Source organism: Alosa pseudoharengus, unplaced genomic scaffold (genome assembly GCF_046254945.1).
Source record: "Alosa pseudoharengus isolate Yale_2024_CS ecotype anadromous, Long Island Sound unplaced genomic scaffold, YU_APseudo_1.1 YU_APseudo_1.1_scf_9, whole genome shotgun sequence".
Taxonomy (NCBI): domain Eukaryota; kingdom Metazoa; phylum Chordata; class Actinopteri; order Clupeiformes; family Clupeidae; genus Alosa; species Alosa pseudoharengus.
Genome location: NW_027468881.1, coordinates 37,256,364 through 37,280,593, shown reverse-complemented (window position 1 = coordinate 37,280,593; position 24,230 = coordinate 37,256,364). Strand labels below are relative to the sequence as shown.

Here is a 24,230-nt window from a genome sequence, read left to right as displayed (position 1 = left end):
CATATTCACATAAAAAATACTAATATTTATTGCAGGACAGACTGTGTACTACCATTAAGTAGGATTTAAAATGCTTTAGATGGGATATTTACTCATGTAGACAGAAAATCTAATACTTTTATTTTTCATAAGTTTTTCCCAATATCATCCCTTCTTGAGTGTTTTTCCTAAAGTTATCCATGCGCCTATGCCTTGAAACAACTTTTTTATCCTTCTACAGACATATATTGAATGTGTAAAACCCCAAAAATTACATTTTTAGATGGTTTAATTTTTGACCCTTTTGAAACAAAGCAGCACACCCTGATTGTGAATATGATGATGATATACAATGGCATAATCTGTATTTATGCGTTGCCTATTTACAACCTGAAGTTTTTTCTATTAGTTTTAAGTTTTAAGTAAAGTTAAGTAAACAGGCTGGTGATGAAAAACGTTACACTTATAAAGTAGCGACTTGTTATTACATTGTTCTTTTCCCCCCAAATAAACCCGGCACATCTTTGCCCACTCAAAGACAAGTTAATTTGGCACAGGGAAGTGACGAAGCTATCGAATTCTCCTATACTTCCTGTCTTCCGCTGTAGTGCGATTTGGCTAGCAGAATTGACTCAGAACTCGGTTCGGTTATCCACTGAGAGATAACATTTTGTGCTGTCCAGACTCAGCCAACAAGGTATGTTAAAACATTCCCGATGTTTATAGGTAGACGGGAATTTAAATTAATTCACAAATATCTTTCTAAAGAACGCCCAGACGGCCTTGTTTACATGTGAATCCCCGAGCTAGAGTGTGAGGCGGCGGCTGTCTCAGGGGAACATAGGGTATAGCTATATCGGCGTTTTTAAGTTATACGGGTGGAAGTGTGCTTCTTTGGTGTTATCTATGCTCTCTGTGTAAAAGAGCTTCATTTTGAATCTCTCGTATTGGCTTTACCGATACGGTCTAATACCTGGTGCTGTGCGTTTTAGACGCTTGCGCATTGAGCTCATGTTGGCTAGCGGCAGCTAACCTTCCTCAACTTGTAATCCGACATTGCTAGCAAGCTAGCTGTCTGGTAATTGCTAGTAAACAAACATATTATACTGCCTGGCCACATATGCCCTCTCAGACATCCTCCCACTCTCTTGCACTTTCTCTCAAGTTGACCCGTCATTTGTAGCTGGACTGTTTGTGATATTATGTGTGTCACCCCGCACCATCAGCTATTTTTAGAATAAACTGGAATGCGAAGAGGCGACTGGCAGCGACAAGCGATGACAGAGCCAGGTCGATGTATCATTAGCTAGGTTATGACTCTCGATAACACCATGAAGGTGCTAAATCTAGGACAATTTTTGCAGGTGGTCTGCTATTCTAAGACGCAAAGGCAGTTGAAGGAGGGATTGCTGTTGGTTAACTCGCAGTAAAATGAAGGTTCGTTTTAATGAGAACCGTTATGCAGCCTGAAGGATTTAGGCTAACGTTTTGAAAATTGTATTTCTCTTTGGGTCACGTTGTTCGCCCTGTTGCTGCTGTCCATTTAGTCTGTCTTTACAGTGAAGCGTCGTGGTAATCCTTTAAACCTCTGTAGTCTAAGCCGATACGCGTGCCTACTGCTTTACACGTGTTTTGTGTTTAGCCAAAAGAGCGTTATAGGTTCCACGTGCCAAGGCTATTTCCGTTGTCTGGTAACCTACCCTCTTGAAGCACTCAAATAAATGTACCCACATCCATGAACTTACCTGCTGTAGAACGGCATAGATGTGGCGTGAAGATAAGCATCAGTGGCCTTGCTGTAAAGACCTTGCTGTGTGTGCTGCTGAGCTGACGAGGACACTGGACGATATCAGTGCAGTGTGGGGAACCCTCTGATCTGCGCTTGGGTGGCAGACTGCATTTATAAACTGTTGTGCAGTGTTATTCATACTCTGTCTTAGATTTTGTTACCCACGCTCTCTCCAACCCCCCTTTTCTTTTTTCTTCCACAGTTTCCTCTCCTCTCCTCAGCTCATCCACTCCAGCGGTTCCTCATGCCAGACGGAGAGTGTGACTTCTTCTGCTTCTTCCGCTGCTGCTGAACACCTCTGTGCCCCTGAGCCTGCTGGATCCATAGCCTGTGCAGTGAGGCAGCAGTGTGGTGAGGGGCAGCCGTCCCTCAGAAAGCAGGCAAGTCCAGAGAGGGATGTCGGTAGACATGAGCAGCCAGGCTTCCGACAGCAACGAGGAAGACTTTGGGGCGAACTCTGAGGAAGATGAGGATGGGGGTGAGGAAGGCGATATCGCCGACTACTACGAGGGTGTCGCGGGGGATGTGGAGCAGCAGGAGCCGGACTCGTTTGACCCCGAAGCGTACCAGTTCAACTGCCTGACCTACAGGGAGAGCCAGAGGGTGCTCAGCGACGAGGTCAACGTCGTGGCCACGGCCCTGAAGGTCAGTTGGAAGGCTAGAGAAAGAATGACAAGGGAGCGGTACTTCTGCGACTATAGAGAGGCCATGAATGCCCCAGAATATGCCCACATAGCAGCTAACCCTAGACCCCATCCAGCTGGGTTTGTGCCAGATCCATTCCAGTCTGCAGCTATTCCAGTGCCACCCTGTTGTTGTGGCCTTCTCCTCTGGGAGAGTAGTGCGAGCTTCGCTCCTTGCCCAGGTAGCAGCTGTCTGGTGAGCGTTGGGCTCCGATCTTGGCCTGGTCCCTTCTAGCGTCAGATCAGCTGCTACTTGGGTCGGTTGTCACTTTCTGCATGCAGGAATTAGGGGTCTAAAAATATAGGCTATACACTTCAGTGTCGCATTATTATGTTTTGTGATACTGTATTGATTTTTTATTAATAGTTTAAGTAATAGTTCATGCACAAATTCATGGCAAACAGTGATTTTATTGTTTTGTTGTGTTTTAACCAAAGCCATTTGACTCCTTTTTCCTTTACACAGTTTTAATGGAGTCTACTTGGTGGTGTGTTGTTCACCATGAGAAAGAGAGGAAAAAGTCTGCAACAGCAGTATATGCTCCCAAAGGTTATGTTTTTATTACCGTGACGTTTCGGGCCAGCTCAAGCCCTTCATCAGACGTCTGATGCTGGCCCGAAACGTCACGTTATTAAAAACATAACTATTGGGAGCATATACTGGTGTTGCAGACTTTTTCCTCTCTTTCTCATCGTCATTTTTTTGTCCAGCACCCAGGATCAGACTTGGATGTGCGTGCGTTTTATCCTCTTTACAGTGTTGTTCACCATGACCGTTTTCCTCAAATTAGGTTAAAAAACTCCCAATGTATTGAACGTAATGCGAGTGTTATGATGTGCACTGCGTCACACACAATGTATCAATCAAAGATTCTAGAGCGGAGCTCTAGCTCTGTTCTAGAATCCTTGGTATCAAGGCCAATGTACCGCCCTCACTGGAATGCACTGTGCTGGGGCATTTCTACTTGTGTTCTTCCGAGCTGATTACCAGTAGCACATAAGTACTCGGTATCTCATATAACAACCGTGGTTTCTTAACAGCCTTTCTGTTATTGATGATGTTCCACTGAACCACTCTGTATAACTTGCTGAGTAGAACATCTACTCTAAGTGCATAAGCTACAGAGACTAAAGCAGTGTCGGGCTTCTTGCTTGTTTTCTGGCAGATGTAAGTTACATTGAAGATGAAAATAGGGAAGTTAAATAAAGGTGCCTTTTCCTTAACAGCAGAAACATGCTGATAACACAAGACCAGTGCATGCTAGAGTCCAAAGACTCATATCAGTTTTGATTCTTAAGTTTCATCATACACAATGCGTCCACTATCAACTTGAATATCTACTTACTATATATGGGGAGACTATTGATGGTTGAGACAAATGTCTCAGTGTTTGTGTCTTTGGTTTTTAGTTAGTTTTTTTGAGCTTTTTGCCTTTATTGTGACCGGGCAGTGAAGAGAGAGACAGGAAGCGTGATAGAGAGAGAGAAATTACCCCCCCCCCCTCCCCACCCCAGTTATGTTTTTCGAGAGGGAAATGACATCTGTCATTCTTAATATTCTGAAGATGCTATTTAGGCTCATAGTCTGGCTATTGATGAGAATGTAAAGTACACATACATTGCATAAATCACTGCAATATTAAAGACCCAGACAAGCCCCCACACTCAGGCAGCCTGGATTGGCTCACACCACGGCAAACATGTCCACAATCATGTCATTTGTTACTGTCTGAATGGTGGCTTAAATTGTAAAATGCCATGCTTCAAATGCAGTGTGGCTTCAAGGTGCTCTAAGCGATGCTGGGTAACGTCATTTCTGTTGACGCTCAAACAAAACATAAAGCTAGCTTGCTACTTCCTCCCTCTCCCTCCCGCGCAGTTGAAACTCTCCTAAACATTGCCTAAACGCGCATCTCGTCGGTGATTTGCCAGAATAGTTTGTTATGTTTTTATGGGCAAGGTTTGCCCAAATTGTTATGTGGCTGTTTTTGGAGCCTGGTTTATCAAGAGAGATCGCGTTTTTTTACAGTGTATTCAGGACACAGGCAGCTAGCAGATGGTGAGGTGATATTTGTTGTACTGTAAGTGACAAAAAATGTTTTAACCTAAAAAAACGTATGACATCGCCTAGAGCACCTTTGATTGAGTTTAGTTGTAGTTTCAATAAGCATGGTCTCCAGTGCTGAATATCTGGCTTATTTAAGCTGTAAGTAACAAACATGTAGATGCCTTTTTTCATCCCTGGCCTTACATCTTACATTTCTAAAGAGCTGTGAGTGGAATAGCTGCTGTATTTGGTCATTTATTATTGGGTCAGAAATGACTTTGTAGATCAGCTCTTGATGAAAAGCTCTTCATTCTTACTAGTGCTAGACTAGTTGTTCTTTTTTAGCGTGTGTGTGTTTATTCTGCTCTGTCCGTCTCGTGATGGTCGGCTGTCGCCCTGCACTGTGTATGAGTCATAACTGCTGACCACTCATGGCAAGTGGTGAAGAAAGCCCTGGGTACGGTATGTGTCCTGTGTGAGCGCACACAACAGGACCTATCTGTAATGCGTGAGCGCACACAACAGGACCTACTGTAATGTGTGAGCGCACAACAGGACCTACTGTATCTGTAATAGGGATGTAACGGTATGAAAATTTAACCTCACGTTTATAGTGACCAAAATTATCTCGGTTTTCGGTATTATCACGGTATTTTAAAAAGTGTGTTCAATATGTTCAGAAAGCACTGATAGGCCTACACAAGCTGAAATAGTTTCAAAAAGTGTCCCGTTCATGTTTAATTGGCTATGTGCTTATAGCTTCACTTACCCTAACATTACTTGGAGGTTGCTATTACTGTTATTTGGATCCAATGAGTGAGACCAGGCTTGGAATTTCACCATTCTGGAGGCAAGGCCACTTGGCCTTCAGTTGGGCATATTTGGTGGAGGGCACAAAGGCCACATGTTAGGGCACCAAGGCCAAAGTTAACTATACAGTAGTAGGCTATAAAAATGATCAAAGTTGTAGCCTATTCACTGCAGTAGACCTGCATCACTGTATGAAACATTACAAAAACATAAAATATTACATAGAACTGCAAATTATCTGATCATCTAATATTTACAGATATCTAGGCTATATTTAACATTTATTTTATATTTGGCCTGTTATGAAATCATGTATTGAACAATTTAAGCACAGTTCAGCTTAAAGAAACTCAAATAGCCTAGATGCATGCTTAGCATTTTGTGATCTACTTTCACAAACTCTTAGTCAGCTGTCCTCTGATTTACCGATATCTAGGCGATATTTGTAACATTTATTTTGTATTTGGCCCGTTATGAAATCATGTGGAACAATTTAAACACATTGTAAAACTTAAAGCCCAAATTTGGAGACATCCATGCATGTCGAAATGTACTGCAAATTCAAAACTGGATTACTCTGGAACGGCTAACTGTACAGGGGACTGCTTTACACCTTTGTGTTCGGTAAGGTCTGCTGTTTATTCTGATATATGGTTTGTCGTGTGTTAAACGGAAGGTTCGTGAAGTATTGCACCGAGAGGAATGGGTAGGGAGATGGACGCAAAACCTTCAGTAGAATTTATGATTAAATTGAATTATATTATTTACTTTTCTCGCGAACCGTTCACCACAGCAATTTGCTGCTAACATCGTTTAAAAGCAGAGAAAAAGCTCTTTCATGTGATAGGATACTTGTGATGTCTGTGTGATGAGTAGGCTACTTCGTGAGTAGTTCAACTGAGAAGAATGGGTGAATTTAGACACACTTTCTTTCTCCACTGCGTAAAAGACTAAATTAATTTGCGCTGTGAATATTTTGACAGGCCATAGGCTAAATAAAAATCGCTATTAGTAGGACGCAAAGCAGAATATTGAAAGAAGGGCACCAAGGCCACCGTGGCCTGTAAACCTCTGATTTTCAAAGGGACATCACGGCCAACGCAAGGGGCAATGACGTGGCCGTAGTGAAATTCCAAGATTAAGTGAGACCAAATTAAGTGTTCGAAATAAAACTTTAGGCTACTGTGTTCTTCTGATAACGTGAGTGGAATGGATTTAATGTGGACGTGAACATAAAAAGACGCAGAGTGGCTAAATGATACAGTGCAAGTTTTGCGGTGAAAATGTTCCACCTTTTAAAATCAATTGTAGCCTAATCCAAATAGCAGTTAAAACCATCAATTAGACAACAGAATCAGTAGGGTACCAATTTTGCTTCATTGTACCAGGCCTACTGTATGTCAAAAGCAGGCTCGGATGAAGCTGGGAAGGATTAAACACACGGTTTCAACACCGTGTTAATCAACCGTGATAATTATGATATTTCAAAAGAAAACGGTAATTGTTATCGTCAACATTTTTATCACGGTTTATCATTATACCGGTAATCGTTACATCCCTAATCTGTAATGCATTTTGTTGTCTCTGTCTCTCTGTAGGTTTTGCCGGCTGTAGCAAAATTGGTCCTTTTACATTTTCACTGGCAGGTGTCACAGATACTGGATAGGTACGTTTTTGACCTTCACTCAACCAACACACAGTGGTGAGGCATCTGATGTGCACGCTGTTGGAAAGCTCAGTGTCTGTTCATGTTTGCAGGTGTAAGTCAAGTACACCTCAGATGCTGTCTGAAGCCCAGGTTCAGCCCACCAACTGCAAACCTGTGACTGTGAGTTGAAAACTGTGTGTGTGTGTGTGTGTGTGCGCGCACACGCATTTTGTGTACATGTGTGTTTGCAGGTCCACTGTATTGCGAGTTGGGGAATGTCACATTAAGGAGATGTTATTGAGTGTGTGCAAAATTTGGTTGCACGAATATCTTAATTGCGATTTTTGAAAGTCAAGCTCCAATTCAATTTTGCATTGCAATAATTGCAGCCTTTGCAATTAGCTAATTGCATTAGTTCAATTTGCGATTTCGTTTAAAGATCAATTAATTGTGTTGGAATTTGTCTAGTGACACCTGGAGTAAGTGACCTTTATAGTGTCAAATGTACCGTATGTATGCCTGTGTTGATGCAGAGTGTCAATGCCAGTCAGTACAGCAGCGGTTCTCAGAGTTTAGGGCGGGCCCCACTAGTGGGCAATGAAGACATGACCGGTGGGGCACCACGAACAGGAGGACATTTGTCTTTTTTGCCTATTTCTGTCCTCTAAGGCCTTTCTTTTTTGAAGATCATACAGCCACACATAAACATAGGAGTCATAAACCTACATGTATTAATTAAAGCGCCATCAGATCTCAGGGGACCGAGAACCAAACCAGAACCAAAGTGCGAAAATACGTTGCCATGGTTTTGATGGGGTCAGGTGGGGCTTGAAAATTCCCCATCTCCAAAGTGGAGAATGACAGAATAAAATCTAGGTTTGAGAAGCACTGCAGGCCAATTGCGTGCAGATTTGTAGCTGGTCCAGAAGTGTGCCTGTGCAGTGCTGTGTTTGTGTAACGCTGCACGTGCTCCTGCAGACCTCCTCCTCCCTGCAGTGTGGCGTGTGTCTGCAGCTGGTGAGGAGAGACGCCCTGCACGCCCTGCCCTGCCATCACTCCTTCTGCAAAGCATGCTGGGAGCAGCATTGCACAGTCCTCGTGAAGGATGGCATGGGAGTGGGTGAGTTTATCAGTAGTTTTAGTTATTTATTTATTTGAATTACTTAAAACAGACTAATTGTAAACAGATGTCTTTGAAGTGGAATTGATATTGGCTCATCTTGAGAAATCTTTTAACCCCACCCTGTCACTGAAAGCTTATTCACATTGCTAAGTTGTCCTTAATATTGTCTGACTTAAGTCAATGAGAAAGTGTGTGTGTGTGCGTGTGCGTGTGTGTGTGTGTGCGTGTGCGTGTGCGTGTGCGTGTGCGTGTGCGTGTGCGTGTGCGTGTGCGCGTGTGTGCGTGTGTGTGTGTGCGTGTGTGTGTGTGTGTGCGCTCACAGGGATCTCGTGCATGGCTCAGGACTGCTCACTGAGGATGCCAGAGGACTCTGTGCTCCCCCTTCTGCCTGGAGAGGAACTGAGGGACAAATACAGACGCTACCTCTTCAGAGACTATGTGGAGGTGAGACTCAGCAGCCATGGGCCACATGTATGAGCATGTCTGCGTCACAAGCACATCACATGGACCATGGGGGTCATTGAGATATGACCTCAGCCATTGGTCATTCTGTATGACCCATGTAGTTAGACTGATAAGCATAACAATTGTGCATTTTATTTCACCATATAATCTTCACCCCCTAAGGTTTAATTTCAGACATGGAGCCACTTCACATCTGGGGCCGTATTCACAAAGCCTTTTATCTTACCACTAGGAGTACTCCTAAATCGCACTAAAAGATTTTAGCTAGGAGTTTTCTCTTAAAAGTTATTCACAAAGCCTTACAGACCTACTCTTAGTAAGGAAAAATGACAACTCCTAAACTAAGAGTGAGTCTTCGTTGCTATGGATGATGTCATTACTCATGGACGAGCTTGACTGAAGTGACCACCTTGATTGGCTGATGATTGTAACGCGGGAATGATTCCAAACCCCCCCTTATGATGATGAGTGACAGGTGACAGGTCTGAGAGTGCATGCGCTACACAAGTAGTGCGAAGGATGGAAGATGATGAATAACTGAATAAAAAGGCCTAGCCTAAATTAATAAAGAGTAAGGCAAAACAAATAGCCTAGTAGCCTAAAGAAACATAGGCCTACGGATTGATGCAGTGTCCTTGCAACATTATTAAATTAATCTGTCACCATATGCCTACGTTTGCAAAGAGGAGAACATTTTAATTTGATTCACAATGAAACTTTACATTTAATTTACATGTTGACAGTGAGTAGTTTTGGTTGTTGGCGTTATTGCATCCCTTTTATGCCTACAATGCAAAATTGTTCCCTCGCGATTGGAAGCTCCTGTTGCCGCATAGGCTACGCATTTCAAAACATCGCGACGTGAAATGTCACAAAAAGCTGTTTGTGAATAGGTCTTAGTGAGTTAGGAGTCCTCTCAACTTCTTTTAAGCTGTCCCAGACGTAGGTGCTACTTTTAGGTCTAAAATGCTTCGTGAATTACTTTTAGTGAAAAAAATTAGGAGTTTTAAAGTTTTAAATTAAAGTTAGGAGTGACACGCCCATTATTTTTAAGAGTTGCTCCTAAATTCGCCACTTAGGAGCTACTTTTAGCCTTAAAATTCTTTGTGAATACGGCCCCTGACCTCTGGGGCTAGATATTTGCTGTATAATACACACGTCTTTGAGGAGTAAAATATTTTTACAAGTCATTCCAGAATTCTACTGTGAAGATCTAGAACTTCTATTAACTGCCATTAATGATCTTTTTCCTCTTGGAGTGCAAATACTTCCAAACTCCTTTGTGGACTCTTGGTGTCCACCTGGTTTGCTACTGAAGACTAGCCTCTGTGCCCCCAGCAGCATTTCCATAGAGCAGCTGCTCTTTAAAGCTTAGCAGTTAATATTGCCATATGAGGCACAGACAAGCATGTAATGATTCTTATGTTATGATTATTATAATGTTTTGAAAAATGTTGGGAAGTCACCTCTCACTGCAGTGTGTGTGTGTGCGCATGTGCGAGCCTCTCTGTGTGTCTGTGACTGTCTGAACTGACCTCTCTCTCTCCCTCTTTCTCTCTCGGTCATCCCCTGTGTGTGTGTGTCTGTGTCTGTGTGACAGAGCAGCAAAGTTCAGTCTCTTTAGTGCCTTTGAGTCATTTCCAACTGCTCTGACTGTATGTAATTGGCTGACCTTAGCTTCCCTCCCTGTGTGTGTCCGAGTCGTTCCAGCTGGTGTGTGTGTATCTGTGTAACTGACTGACCTTCACTTCTCTGTGTGTGTGTGTTTCAGAGTCATTTCCAGCTGCAGCTGTGTCCAGGTGCAGACTGCCCCATCGTCATCCAGGTGCAGGAGCCGCGCGCTCGCAGAGTACAGTGCAGCCGCTGTGGCGAAGTCTTCTGGTACTTACCATATGCCTACACACACACACACACACACTGACTACTGTGTGTTTAGCAATAGTCCTCTTATAGGCATACATAGACACGCACACATGTTGACTATTGTGTGTTTAGCAATAGTCCTCTGATAGGCATACACACACACACACACACACACACACACGTGTTGACTACTGTGTGTTTAGCAATAGTCCTCTGATAGGCATACACACACACACACATGTTGACTACTGTATGTTTAGCAATAGTCCTCTGATAGGCATACACACACACACACACACACATGTTGACTACTGTGTGTTTAGCAATTAGTCCTCTGATAGGCATACATAGACACTTTGGCCCCAGCTACGCTACACCCAATCAGTTTTGACCCGGGTTTACGGATCAAATCCGCTCTGCTTCCTCAAAAACTGTATAAGTCTGGTTAGCCTTGAAAATCTGCATTAAAATTCGTATTCTTGAAAATCATGACAAATGCACAGTCAACAAGTATGGGTACAAGGGAATAAATAACCATCAGATCAAATCAGCAAACTGAGGAGAAATGGGCAATGAATGTTTGCCAAGTTTACTGACTGGCAATGAATTTTTGCCAAGTTTACTGTGCGATAGACAGCTTACATGTTACTTTATAGGAATTCACATTATAATGCCAGGTAGCTTTGTCGACGAACGACAAACGAACACTAATAATTAGGCTAGGCCTATGTTTAAAGTTAGCTTCTCGGAAATTCCAAGGACAGGCTATGTATGGACGCATATAGTTCCGCTGTTCATAGGCTACGTCTTTTTAAACAGATAGTTTGCACGGCCGTGCTAGGCCATTGCATACTCATAGCATTGTAATCTATAGGATAATTGGGTTGATTGCCATTTTCATGTGACTGCGCTGCACGAACATATTACTGTGTCAGAAGTTCTTGCTCCCACTCCCATTGTAGGTGCTTGTTTGCATGTCAACAGCCACTGTTTCCAGCAGGCTATCGTCATGCCCACTAATCCTTTTCACATTAGTTTCTTTTTTAATATTAGTCATTGTATAAAGCACATGCAACAACAAAATCAACTTAGACATTCAGAAACGTTTTTCTTTGATTGCTTCTTTACATGAGCCTATTGATTGCTATCGCCGTGCAATAGGCCTACTCCATCTTACACAGAATGGCCGGTAGTTTTGTCGACGATGGTCTAATGTGGACGGGAGGGCGAATAATAACAAAAGTGTGTCGGATACATTTGTACATTTGTATCTGACATAGTGTAGATGTAGCCTTTGTCTCTCCGTTGTTCTGAAGAGGTTTGTGCAGTTAAAGAGCCGTACACACACACCGTGCTGTGAGCACGGGCTCAGTGTCCCAGCATGCCTGCTTAGACACGCTGGCTCCAGGGAGACACACTCCCTCATTACTCTTGCCTCCTCCATAGTCATTCACTCAGGCTTGGCTTAATGCTACAGAGTGGCTCATCACGACCCCACAGGCTCCATTTAGTCAGACAGGGGCGCCAATTGGCAAAATACCCTGTTTGGTGTCAGTTGCATCCTGTGTTGCTTGCTGGGCAGATTGGGATTTCCCCTGATGTAGCACTTTACTCTCCGCTTCACAGAGCTGAAGAGTGACTGTCTTCATGTTGAAGTGTCTTTGCTTTTTTTATACCAACGTTAACAATAATCTTGCTCTCTCTCTCCCTCCCTCTGTCTCTCTCTCCCTCCCTCTGTCTCTCTCTCCCTCTCTCTCTCTCTCTCTCCCTCCCTCTGTCTCTCTCTCCCTCCCTCTGTCTCTCTCTCTCTCTCTCTCTCTCTCCCTCCCTCTGTCTCTCTCTCCCTCCCTCTGTCTCTCTCTCCCTCTCTCTCTCTCTCTCCCTCCCTCTGTTTCTCTCTCCCTCTGTCTCTCTCTCCCTCTCTCTCTCTCTCTCCCTCCCTCTGTTTCTCTCTCCCTCTGTCTCTCTCTCCCTCCCTCTGTCTCTCTCTCCCTCCCTCTCTCTCTCTCTCTCTCTCTCTCTCTCTCCCTCCCTCTGTCTCTCTCTCCCTCTAATCTCTTTCATTTCTTTATCTTTTTCTGTAATCTCTTCCCCCTCTTCTCTCCTATGCGTCTCTTTGTCCCTTTCTCTTCCGTGCTCCACCTCTCTGCTGTGTCTTGTCCCTCAGCTTCAAGTGCAGGCAAATGTACCACGCCCCGACAGACTGTGCCACCATACGGAGGTGGCTGACAAAATGTGCCGACGACTCGGAGACGGCCAACTACATCAGCGCACACACTAAAGATGTGAGACACACTTGCTTACATCAACACACAGACACACACACACACACACGGCCAAGTACATCAGCGCACACACTAAAGATGTGAGACACACACACACACACACACACACACACACACACACACACACGGCCAACTACATCAGCGCACACACTAAAGATGTGACACACACACACGGCCAACTACATCAGCGCACACACTAAAGATGTGAGACACACTTGCTTACATCAACACACAGACACACACACACACACACGGCCAACTACATCAGCGCACACACTAAAGATGTGACACACACACACACATCAACACACACACACACACACCTTTTACAAACTACCTTAGTGTTCTAGACCCTATGTAGTTTTGTCTGGCTCATTGAAATGTTGAATGGGTCCCTGTGTGTGGACAGGTCTCCATTTGCTCTAGTGGTTACCTGTTCATTAACACCAATACAGTTGGTGAACTCGCTGCTTAACCAGTCTATGAGCACCTGCTTTATTGGCCATGTCAATGGAGACTACGAGTTGATGTGTAACACCTTTTTTCTCCTTGTTATTAATAATATCATATTCAACATAGGTCTGAATACTGTATAAAACGTACTTGTCAGATAAAGCACCAATAATGTTGAGTACAGCTTGACAGTCCCTCAAAGAGATCTATCATTTTGTGCTTAAACTTGCAAACAAACTGTAGTGGACCTTTAACGTCAGAGTATTAAAAGCAGAGACTAAAGTTGTCTGTCGCTATGATGGATTTCTGTCAATTGGTTTCTGTAGGGGCCATGATACCATTGTAGATCCCAAGGGAAAAAATAAGCATCTCTTTAGATGCATGTGGTAGAAAACAAATGAGCATTTATGCATGCGTCATGTAAGTCTTGTGAAAAGAGAAAGTAGCTTTTCTCAAGCCTGAGCACAGATACAGTAGGTGTGTGTGAAATGTCAGCTGGAATAGTGATGTGAGCTGGTGAGGAGAGATGTTTAACGATGACACAGGTGGCTTGGTTGAACCTTTGAGTGATGAGAAAATTAGTATAGTAATGTAGAAGCATATTCTCTTCAGATGTTGTTAACATTGACAACATTAGACAACTAACCTTATGTTACGGTTTTACATGCGAAAAATAGACATATAGAGTCAACAGATGTATAGTTTATTTGATGCAGGATACATGGCGTTTGAACCATTATAATGGGCAAAAGGTGAGGCAAATAGGCAGACAACTTTGTCAGTATAGTAAAGGTTAATGTGAATAATTTTAGACTAGGGAGTTGCTCCTAAACAAGAAATGATGATTGACATTATGATTTCTTTGAGAAATGTTCAAAATAACTTCATCTAGAGTATCCCTACAGGGTACCGTTTAACACATAATGTGATCACTGTGCACACCACACACAACTAACTCAAAGCGAACAAGATTAAGAAGCCAAGGCTGCAGGCTAAAACATTCTGCAGGCAAAATCAACTTTGCAAATGTGAGCCTAGTCTTAAGACTATTTTATTTAATGATGTTTGTCTGAAATAGTGCTTGTATCAAGCAAGTTTATTTATTACCTGGTTTGGTTCAACAAATATGCAGACTAATCTTATCGTTCGTACTCTAATGGGCTACTAAGCTATGCTAATAAGTGTCCATTAGGGTACTATTACTAGCAGTGCATATTGATATGAAAACTGCTATTGATATGTCTGAGTGGGCTACAGGTACCTTATTTAAGTAAAAAGCTGATAGCAATGAATTTGAGTAAGCTATCCGCCCACACACACACACACACACACACACACACACACACACACACACACAAACACACAAACAATCTTGGTTACAGCCAATTTACTTTGGCCTGCAGAGCATTTTTTCCGTCAGATGATTTTTGATTTTTTTTTTGCTGCAACCTGTGTAAAAGGCATATAGGTAACATGCTGTACTGCAGGCATATAGGTAACATGCTGTACTGCAGGCTTTGGACACACAATGACTTTTCCTTATTTCTGCTCTAGTGTCCGAAGTGCAATATCTGCATTGAGAAGAATGGTGGCTGCAATCACATGGTGAGTCCCTCCACTAACTTTGAGGTGTGAATTCTTCGTAGATTTTGTTGTCTGAACAAGGTTTCCAACTATTGAAATTAATAAAATCAAATTACTTGTTTTATTTGACATTTGATAAAAACAAATTCAGCTGTAACAGCAACAACCACTAAAACAAGTACATCTACTCTATTGTATGTGGCTCCATTGCCCACGCTGTCTGGTTTGATGCCACTGTAGGACTTTCTGTAGTAACCTTCCCCCATAGAAAGGATTTAGCTTCAGAGAATTCTCGTGTTCCTCTTTACTGACACATTATGGAAAGCAACAGTATCCATGGTCATCATGGCCCTGTGGGTTGAAACAGACGTTGGTTGTGCAATCATGCCGAGTGCTGTGTTAGTACTTCGAGGGATCAATGAGGACACCTTGAGGCTATGAAGGGTGTTGCAGATTTGCAGCTGTGTGTGGGTTAGAAAGTAAATTTCCCTGAAGACGAGTGTATCTGTCTTGACAATGGCTTAATTCTTTTACTTCTTTTTCCTACACCCCCCCCCCCCCCACCTCCACCCCTTCAACAGCAATGCTCCAAGTGTAAATATGGTAAGAAATGAAACACATGGTCATCTTCTCAGTACCTTGTCTATATGCCAGTTGTTGTCGCGTCAATTTTTCTCACTTTCTGTAACATTTGTATGTGTGTGCGCAGACTTCTGTTGGATGTGCCTGGGAGACTGGAAGACCCACGGCAGTGAGTACTATGAGTGCAGCCGTTACAAAGAGAACCCTGACATCGTGAACCAGAGCCAGCAGGCTCAGGCCAGGGAAGCCCTCAAGAAATACCTCTTCTACTTTGAGAGGGTGAGACACACATCCACACTAGGGCTGCTTGATTTATGGCAAATATAAACATTTCATCAACTCAATTTGTTTTGTTACTGTTACTGTTGTACAGTATAAGGAAATATGATGCTCTTGCTCATAGGGTTGGTAAAGGATATCGCAACTGAATTAGTTTTACCTTGACCAAATGCTCTCTTGTCTGTCATTTTGGTTCGAGGTGAAACATTCCACAGACTGGCTTGTGACTTTGGGCTTTGGGGTGGGTGGGGCTAAACAGTGCAGCTTTAGAGGAAAGGGTTGCACTGGATTTATAACAGACAAATGAGAGCATCGTGGAAAATGGAAACTATACTTCAGTCTCGATGATTGTTTTCCTTACTGTTGGAGCCCGTAATCGCAACTAAAATTGAAATTCAATTTGTCCTCAATGTGGACGCTCACACTATCCAGTTTCATTGCATTTTTATTCCTCGACACCTAGCTTCTATTGAGGCCCAAACTCGTACCTCAAACACTCTCAACTACACTCCAAAATGTTCTCTGCCTTGTTGATTTAAAGGAGATGTGTGAGATTCCTCTTTAGCATAAACTCAACATTGCAGCTCAGCAGGAACATTCACAGTCTTCTCAAGCCATCCTCAGCCACAGAACAAATGTCCTACTCATTTGTATTTATACTATAATTCTGTGTGTGCGTGCGTGCGCGTGTGTGTGTGTGTGTGTGCGTGTTCACATCTGCAGTGGGAGAACCATAACAAGAGTCTGCAGCTAGAAGCTCAGACGTACCAGCGTATCCAGGAGAAGATCCAGGAACGTGTGATGAATAACCTCGGCACATGGATCGACTGGCAGTACATGCAGAATGCTGCCAAACTACTGGCCAAGGTACAGCCTGCCTGTCTGCACCCTTAGATCAACTGATGGCATCCTTACCCCAGAAGACTCTGAAAAAGATTTGGAAAAGATTTTTGAAAGACTACAGTCTCAAACCCTCTCACATCTAAAAACAAGTCATAGAGGTTTTAAGTCACAGACTTTGCACAGACAATGATTTTGCAACAACTAGCGATCTTGCAGGGTCACTATTTACAAGACTACAACTAGATTCCTTTAAATTGTTTCCCATTGTGCACTAGATATCAACAGGAACTCAAAGGATCGCCTACTCATATCAAAGTCATGTTGTTTTTCTGCAGCATTGTTTCATGTGTGACATCTCTAACCGATATAGAGTTGTTCTGTCATGTGGAATAGCCATCTTATAATTTATAAGAAACGAAATAACAAATAATCATATTGGCTACAGCTGTCGCCTACTTTGCCCATTCTAGTTTGGTGTTGGAGAGAGCTCACTATTGTTTTTTGTATTGTTCACGCCACTATTTGCATGAGCCTTGCAATAATATCAAACATGTTTGATATTGTTGTAACGGCAAAACTAGAAAAAGACTGACTCGGACTGATTTAAAACCACTTAGATTGGCACCTTACACTAAACAATCTAGTTAACGGGAGCGCGCCGCAACATCAGTAAAACTATCATGATTTCATTCCGACTTAGGAGATGTAGTCGCCGACTGTGAAATCCCTCCAAATTGTATGGTGTAAGGCCGGAGGGAAGGCTGCATTATTTAACAGGCTGTTCATCTACAGTATATGTGATGTATAATCAGAGTAGCCTTCCTCTGGTCTCATTTATCACACTCTCTCATTTACTTGCCAAAATACATTAATGCAAATATATGTCCATGCACAATTGGTGTATATCTGGTAATTAGCTTTGCTGCTTGCTTGAGTGGTTGAGGTTAGCCCAACTTTGCTTATTCAATGCCCATTTATTCATCTCCCACTCTAAAAAACGTCAACGATTCTTGAATGCTACTCGTCTACTCTGAAATCTTTGCTCGGTATATTGTACGATTCATTCTGTAGTAGGTCTTGGAAATTCAGGTTTTCCATCAGGGAAAGTCAGGGAATTTTACAATTTTACATCTGACTTAAGAGTGGGAACCCTGGTTTTCATAACAAAAGAGTGTGGTAAGTTTGTGAAGGGGTATGTTTGTTTTTCTAAATGCTTCTTTCTCTGTATCCAGTGTCGCTACACGCTGCAGTACACGTACCCTTACGCCTACTACATGGAGTCTGGGCCACGCAAAAAACTGGTAAGAGCTTGTGAATGTAAAATAAATCGTTTCTATGTGAGGTTTTTGTTTATATGGAGGTGAGCCTGTGTGATTTCACCAGCAGGACTAGTAGCAAAACTAGAGGCAAACCTGATAATATCTTGAAATGATGCTACTGCTTTAGGTAATGCTTTGTGTATTGTAGGCATTTTCTCATAGTTTAGTTTTTTCCTGTTTTGTTTTAGTTTGAGTACCAGCAGGCTCAGCTAGAGGCAGAGATCGAGAACCTGTCGTGGAAGGTGGAGCGGGCCGATGGCTATGACCGCGAGGGAGAACTGAGTGCTAACGACAGAGGGGTGAGCGACGACTGCCCAGTCATGTGTCCTGTGTGCCTGCTGTAGTGATTAGCCACTCATTGTTGTCTGTCCCTCCGGCAGGATCTGGAGAATCAAATGCACATAGCGGAGCAGAGGAGGCGCACCCTGCTGAAGGACTTCCACGACACCTGAGCCCACGTCGCACACGTGCACCAGCAGCGACACCTCCCCTCTCCCCCGCCCGCCTCCTCTCCAAAGATCCCCTCCATCCGTCGCACCCTTCTCCCCTCATCCCTCGCTCTAGCCCTCCTCACTTGTGCCCACCCATCCATCCACCCACTCACTCACCCTTTCTTGCGCTCTCACAGCAGAAAGATAGTGACTGCATCTGACAATGGAATTCCCACCCTCACACTACAGTGTTATCAGAGAGCCTATGCGTCTTTGGCTTCAGAAACTCTCTGTCACACATGTATACTTGCAAACACAGTTACACACTTTCTCCCATATCAGAATATGTATCCAGACACACACATGCACACACAACACTCACAGAAACACTCCTCCGAGGTGTGCAGACTAACAGGCCATACTCATGCCCCCCCCCCCCCCCCCCCTCCTTCCTCACCCACGTCCACAATTGCCCCCTTTCTCTTTTTCTCTTTTTTTTTCTGGACTTTCTTCTCACATTTGTCAACTTATTTTTTTTCTGGATTAATGGCTGTTGTTGATAGTTAGAACATTTAAAAAGATATTACAAAATACAAAACAAAAAATGCTGTAATTTTGAACGGTTGTACATTAATACAGAGATAGTTACCGAGAGAAAGTTTTTAAACCAGACATGGACTCCTGTGTGATCATTGGGTGGGTCTGCATGTCTCGTAGACACACACACACACACACACACACACACTCACTCACTCACTCCATAGGGCTCTGATGCTATTTGGAAAATGTGTTCAGGAATGGAGTGCTGCCATTATTTTGCTTAAAAATGGACGAAAGGCTTTATAGAATGATTTCCTGTTTGTATGAAGAGTGAAGTCAGTCCCATAACCCAAGGGCAATGATGAAGTCTAATGCATTTGAACAGTACCTTCAAATAAAAGATGTCCCTGCCTAAGGTCCCATCCAGTTAATTAGAGGGCAAATTATTTCATGCACACTCTAAACTTTACTGCTTGGTGCCGAGGGTAAATGTCGGCCTCCTACTCTAAATTAATTTTATTTCAGAATGTGCATGGCTGACCACGTGTCCATCACAAAGTTTTACATTTCTAGGGATCAAAAAAATATTGTTTGAAGTCAATGTCAAATGTATTTATAAAGCGCATTTACAGACGGCTTAGCCGCACCAAAGTGCTTCACAATACAGTGCAATAAATAAAAAGAGGAAGGCACAAAAACAAAACAAAAAGGGCTACAGTTAAAATAAATTAAGAAAAGCAGAAAAAGAACATTTAAAACTAAACACTGGGGCATAAAGGGAGACACTAGCCAAAGGCAAGTGAAAAGAGGTGGGTCTTTAAAAGGGACTTAAAAAGAAGTGGACTGGGGGGCCCTATCTGTAGTGCTATCAATAACAGGCTAAGCTCTCGTCAAACTTCAATTAACTGATTTTATTTTACTGAACTGAGCTTAATGTGTAGAATTAATTAGGCCCACTACAACACGGACTGGTGTGCTGCACTGCGCAGGCTTTGGCGTGCTGCGCTTACAGGGTTCAGCCCACTGACCTGCGCGGTCCAAATAAAGGCAGTCACGTCGTGTGCTGTAGATAAAATTAACCCGACCCAGTGCCCCTCGGCTCTATACGTGTGACTCAGCGAGATAAGAGAAGAAATACACGTATGCCAAGATAGGCACGTTATGCATCTCCTAATTACAGTAAAAGTCATTTTTTACAGTCAGTGGAATTAACATTCATTAACAGCTTGGGAAATATCCAGTACCATGTTCACTCCGGAAATGACGAAGGCGACAGAGTTTACTTAAGACTGCGGAACGCTAGATCTGCTGGCAGTACACACGTGCTGTTCCACAGGACACTACGGAAGACCCCCCTCAGGTCTGAAGGACACGTTTTAATCATAAGGCTAAACCATTTGTGCCCAAGCCTGCCAACGGAAGAACCTCAACTGACTACGCGTCGGACAATAGTAGGAGACCCTTCACTTGGGAGCGGAGTAACAAGGACATTCTAGCCCGCTGTTACTGCGCAGCAACAGAAGGCTGTCGTTCCGTAAGCTAACATTAATTTACGTCTCGTCTACACGCCTCCAGAAGCAGGAGTCGGACCGTGTGCTATATAATAAATTGTCTCCAAATCATCATGGCTGACTACTTAATTAGTGGACAAACAGGATACGTGCCTGAAGATGGTTTGACGGGACAGCAACTTTTCAATTGTGGAGACGGTCTTACTTACAAGTAAGTGTAACGTTACGTTAACGTGCACGGGCCTAGTGCACAGTCACACGCTCTCCTGGAATGCGGTCACACAAAAGTACGAATGTTATTTTGGCAACATATTGCCCTCTGCTAACTAACTAGGTCACTGCAGCTTTTTTAATTTTTTGCTTGAGTCAAACTATCAGTGACTAGTCCATCGGTTTCTTTAGGATGGCGTCTATATAACCTACTGCATAATGTGCAGCAACAGTTCTATGCAGTAAAGTGAGAGAACATCATGTTTCAGTGGAATAATAAGATGTCGTCATTAATAACTTAATATTTCTCCTAATAACAATGAATTGTTCCGTAACTGTCAGTGTCGTCCAGTGATTGGCTCACGTTCTTTGAAAAAGGATAACAGTTGAAGCTGAGCCATGTAAATTATGTTAAGTTTGCTCTCAGTATTATTTTAGACTATTAACGTAAGTCAGATCCACTTTCCCGAGCTATGTAGGGGGTTGCCGACTTAACTAAAGCATGGCAACGTGGTCTAATGTCCAACCAGGGGCACTGTTTACTGCTGTTGTAGTGTAGATTTTTGCCATGCGTATCTATTTTTAGCCTCATGACCAAAGATTCTAGAGCGCTCCGTTACAGAAATATTGGCCAAACTCCTACTTAATCACGATGGACTCTAAGCAACATTACACAGTTCCTTATGCAATAAGGGCTTTATACTGTCCTTCAAATGATCTCTGCCCTTCTAATTAATATCAATAGCTGGGTTAGGTGTAGAAACTATGTTTCTTTTTCTTCCAGTGACTTCCTGATTCTCCCAGGATATATTGACTTCACCGCAGACCAGGTGGTGAGTACAGTAACTGTCTGTTTTGCATGGCGATATAGAATTATGGCTGGATGTGGTTAAGTACTGTTTATGGTGCAGCCATGGCACAGTTAAGATTGGACTCTCTTCACAGGATCTGACTTCTGCTCTGACCAAACTCATCACTTTGAAAACGCCTCTGGTGTCAACGCCTATGGACACTGTCACGGAGTCCGGAATGGCGATTGCCATGGCTGTAAGCAAGCCCAAGACTACCGTATATTCATTTTAATCATACAGCATGGAGCATGAAGTCTGGTTGGTTTACTGTTGTGTTTCGTTCTCTGCAGCTCACGGGGGGCATTGGCTTCATCCACCATAACTGCACTCCAGAATTCCAAGCCAATGAAGTGCGCAAGGTCAAGGTACGAGTCACACTCTGGTCTTTGCTTCACTCTGTTGCAACTTCTCTCTAGACTTAGTTGTCTGTTTGCATGTGCGTAATCAAGCTTGTCTTTCAAACTTATTCAACCTCTCCACCTCCTTTCCCTGTAGGCTTCTACCACTGTTTTTTTCATAGCTGCAGCTACCAGCTGGGTCTCTCTCTCTCTCTCTCTCTCTCTCTCTCTCTCTCTCTCTCTCTCTCTCTCCCCCCCCCACTCTCTCTGACTCTCCCATTCTCTCTGTCTCTTTCTCTCACTCAGTTCATCACCCTCTACTCTTGTATCTGTTTCTCTGCCTGCTGGCTTTTCACGAGACTCCCTGTAGCAAAGCGTAGGCCTGATGAGTGGCCACCCTTCCCTCTGCTGTTGACCTCTCCTGCCCCCTTCCTCCTCTCACCTGTTGTTGTGGCCCTCGCTTGCCCCCCCCCCTCCCCCTCAGAGGTACGAGCAGGGCTTTATCACGGACCCGGTGGTGATGAGCCCAAACGAGCACGTGCGGGACGTCTTCCAGGCCAAGGCGCGCCACGGCTTCTGCGGCATCCCCATCACAGACAACGGCCAGATGGGCGGGCGCCTGGTGGGCATCATCTCCTCGCGGGACATCGACTTCCTCAAGGAGGAGGAGCACGACTTGCCCCTCAGCGAGGTTGGTTAATTTCTGATTAACCAGACCCCATCTCTTCTACGATCTCTTAAGTCCACCTTTGACCATCTCTCTCTCGCTCTCTCTCTCTTTCTCTCCCCCTCTCTCTCTCCCCCTCTCTCTCTTGCTCTCGCTCTCTCTCTTTCTCTGTCTCCCCCCTTTCTCCCTCTCTCCCCCTCTCTCTCTCTCTCTCTCTCTCTCTCTCTCTCTTTCCCCCCTCTCTCTCACCCTCTCTCCCCCCCCTCTCTCTCTCTCTCTCTCTGTCTCTCTCTCTTTCTCTCTCCAGGTCATGACCAAGCTGGAGGATTTGGTGGTGGCTCCAGCGGGAGTGACTCTGAAAGAGGCCAATGAGATCCTACAGAGGAGCAAGAAAGGTGGGTGTGGGCGGGGGCTTATTTAAACACTCATGTCACGTGTCGTCGTCACGTTTTGTCATTCAGATGAAGTACCAGTAAAGTGTATTCTGATTCTTCAGTAACAAATTGGTCATAAAATAATTAGGGGGCATTAGGGTGCCATTATCGTTGATGCACTCAACAGGGTAAAATAATAATTAGTTAATGATCTAAGTAATGCAGAAATGCAATGAGGTCAGCAGCACAAGTAGTTGATGCTTCACATGAGGTCAGACATATAAGTGTGTAAACTGTGTAGTGAAAGTTGAACCAACATGTGATCACATTTCCAGATGCATGCCAAATATATGACTTTCCTCCGAACAGTCAGAGGTCTCTACAGGGTCAGTTGGGTTTGCTGCAGAGGTGACCGGTTGAGTGTGTGTGTGTGTGTGTATGCGCGCGCGTTGGTCTGTTAAGGTTGTTTGTGTGGGCAGGTGTGTGTGCTTTGTGAAGTTTGCTAAGTTCACAGGAGCTTCTAACAAAGACACAAAAGTACCAGTGTCTCCTCAAAACCCGGCTTTCAGTGATGTGTTTTCTGTTGCTATGGTGACTAACATATGAACAAGCTGGTCTCTACGATGAGCATTGAGAGTAGTGTGTGCAGTTAAAAAAATCATTTTCTGATTGCACTTAAAATTCTATATTTAGATACAGCCTACAGTCTAGTCAAATGTTGATCCGAGACGCCAGCTTTTTGCCCTTTCCCCCAGTATCCCACAATGCTCCTCCAACCGCTACAGCCCTGTGCTCTGCCTTGTGTTGCTGGTAAACTTGCCGATTTGGTTTAGTCGGGCATTGCCGGAGGTGTTGATATATGTCTGGGTGTCTGTGCATGTTAGGCAAGCTGCCCATCGTGAACACAGAGGGTTGCCTGGTGGCCATCATCGCGCGCACAGACCTGAAGAAGAACAGAGACTTCCCGCTGGCCTCCAAAGACTCACGCAAGCAGCTGCTGTGTGGCGCTGCCATCGGGACACACAACGACGACCGCTACCGGCTCGACCTACTGGTGCAGAGTGGCGTGGACGTAGTTGTGTTGGTGAGTGTTTGTGTGTGTGTGTTTGAAAAAGGAAGAGAGTACAGTAATTTCCTGTGTATTAGCCGCATTGTGTATAAACCGCAGGACAGTGTTTTATGCAAGTTAAAAGAAACAAAACCATATTAATACCATATTAACTGCCCCTGTGTATTAACCTCATAGCTGAAGACATCAATATATAAACCTTGGCTAATAGTTGGGGAATTAGGGTATAGTAGTATGAGTGTTCTTAGAAGTCCACAATGCCTAGCGTCATTTACTAGTGTCGGTGGGCATCGGGACAGAAGGAACATTGGAGCACGCCACATGAAAATACATCTTTGGTAAGTATTCATCATATGGGTGTTGTTGGATTTACAACACGGTTACAACGTTTACTTAACTTTATGCGTTGAAACTAAGACCAGCATTATTAACATTCCCACTGACACTTGTAAATGACGCTAGGCGTTGTGGACTTCAGCAGCCAATG

At 43.7% G+C, this 24,230-nt stretch overlaps 2 protein-coding genes across 5 annotated transcripts in view; both read left to right on the top strand.

Moving 5' to 3' along the window:
- The first annotated feature begins 544 nt into the window (after positions 1 to 544).
- Positions 545 to 18,855, top strand: arih2 (ariadne homolog 2 (Drosophila)). The gene is made up of 15 exons (XM_076275932.1): positions 545 to 676; positions 1,971 to 2,413; positions 6,907 to 6,974; positions 7,067 to 7,136; positions 7,935 to 8,076; positions 8,402 to 8,523; positions 10,316 to 10,425; positions 12,575 to 12,692; positions 14,700 to 14,750; positions 15,311 to 15,332; positions 15,439 to 15,590; positions 16,314 to 16,457; positions 17,666 to 17,734; positions 17,941 to 18,051; positions 18,133 to 18,855. The coding sequence occupies exons 2-15, from the start codon at positions 2,165 to 2,167 to the stop codon at positions 18,202 to 18,204; spliced, it is 1,500 nt and encodes a 499-aa protein (XP_076132047.1). The 5' UTR covers positions 545 to 676; positions 1,971 to 2,164; the 3' UTR covers positions 18,205 to 18,855.
- A 1,054-nt stretch (positions 18,856 to 19,909) lies between these two features.
- Positions 19,910 to 24,230, top strand: part of impdh2 (IMP (inosine 5'-monophosphate) dehydrogenase 2) — a 15,130-nt gene continuing 10,809 nt past the window's right edge. The window contains exons 1-8 of one of the 4 annotated variants that reach the window (XM_076275708.1): positions 19,910 to 20,445; positions 21,229 to 21,277; positions 21,390 to 21,491; positions 21,586 to 21,660; positions 22,118 to 22,324; positions 22,608 to 22,695; positions 23,010 to 23,060; positions 23,559 to 23,758. In XM_076275708.1, coding sequence (XP_076131823.1) covers positions 20,348 to 20,445; positions 21,229 to 21,277; positions 21,390 to 21,491; positions 21,586 to 21,660; positions 22,118 to 22,324; positions 22,608 to 22,695; positions 23,010 to 23,060; positions 23,559 to 23,758 — 870 coding nt within the window. In that variant the 5' untranslated portion in view covers positions 19,910 to 20,347. The remainder of the gene's footprint in view (positions 20,446 to 21,228; positions 21,278 to 21,389; positions 21,492 to 21,585; positions 21,661 to 22,117; positions 22,325 to 22,607; positions 22,696 to 23,009; positions 23,061 to 23,558; positions 23,759 to 24,230) is intronic. The other 3 variants (XM_076275710.1, XM_076275709.1, XM_076275711.1) reach the window with 3 other exon arrangements.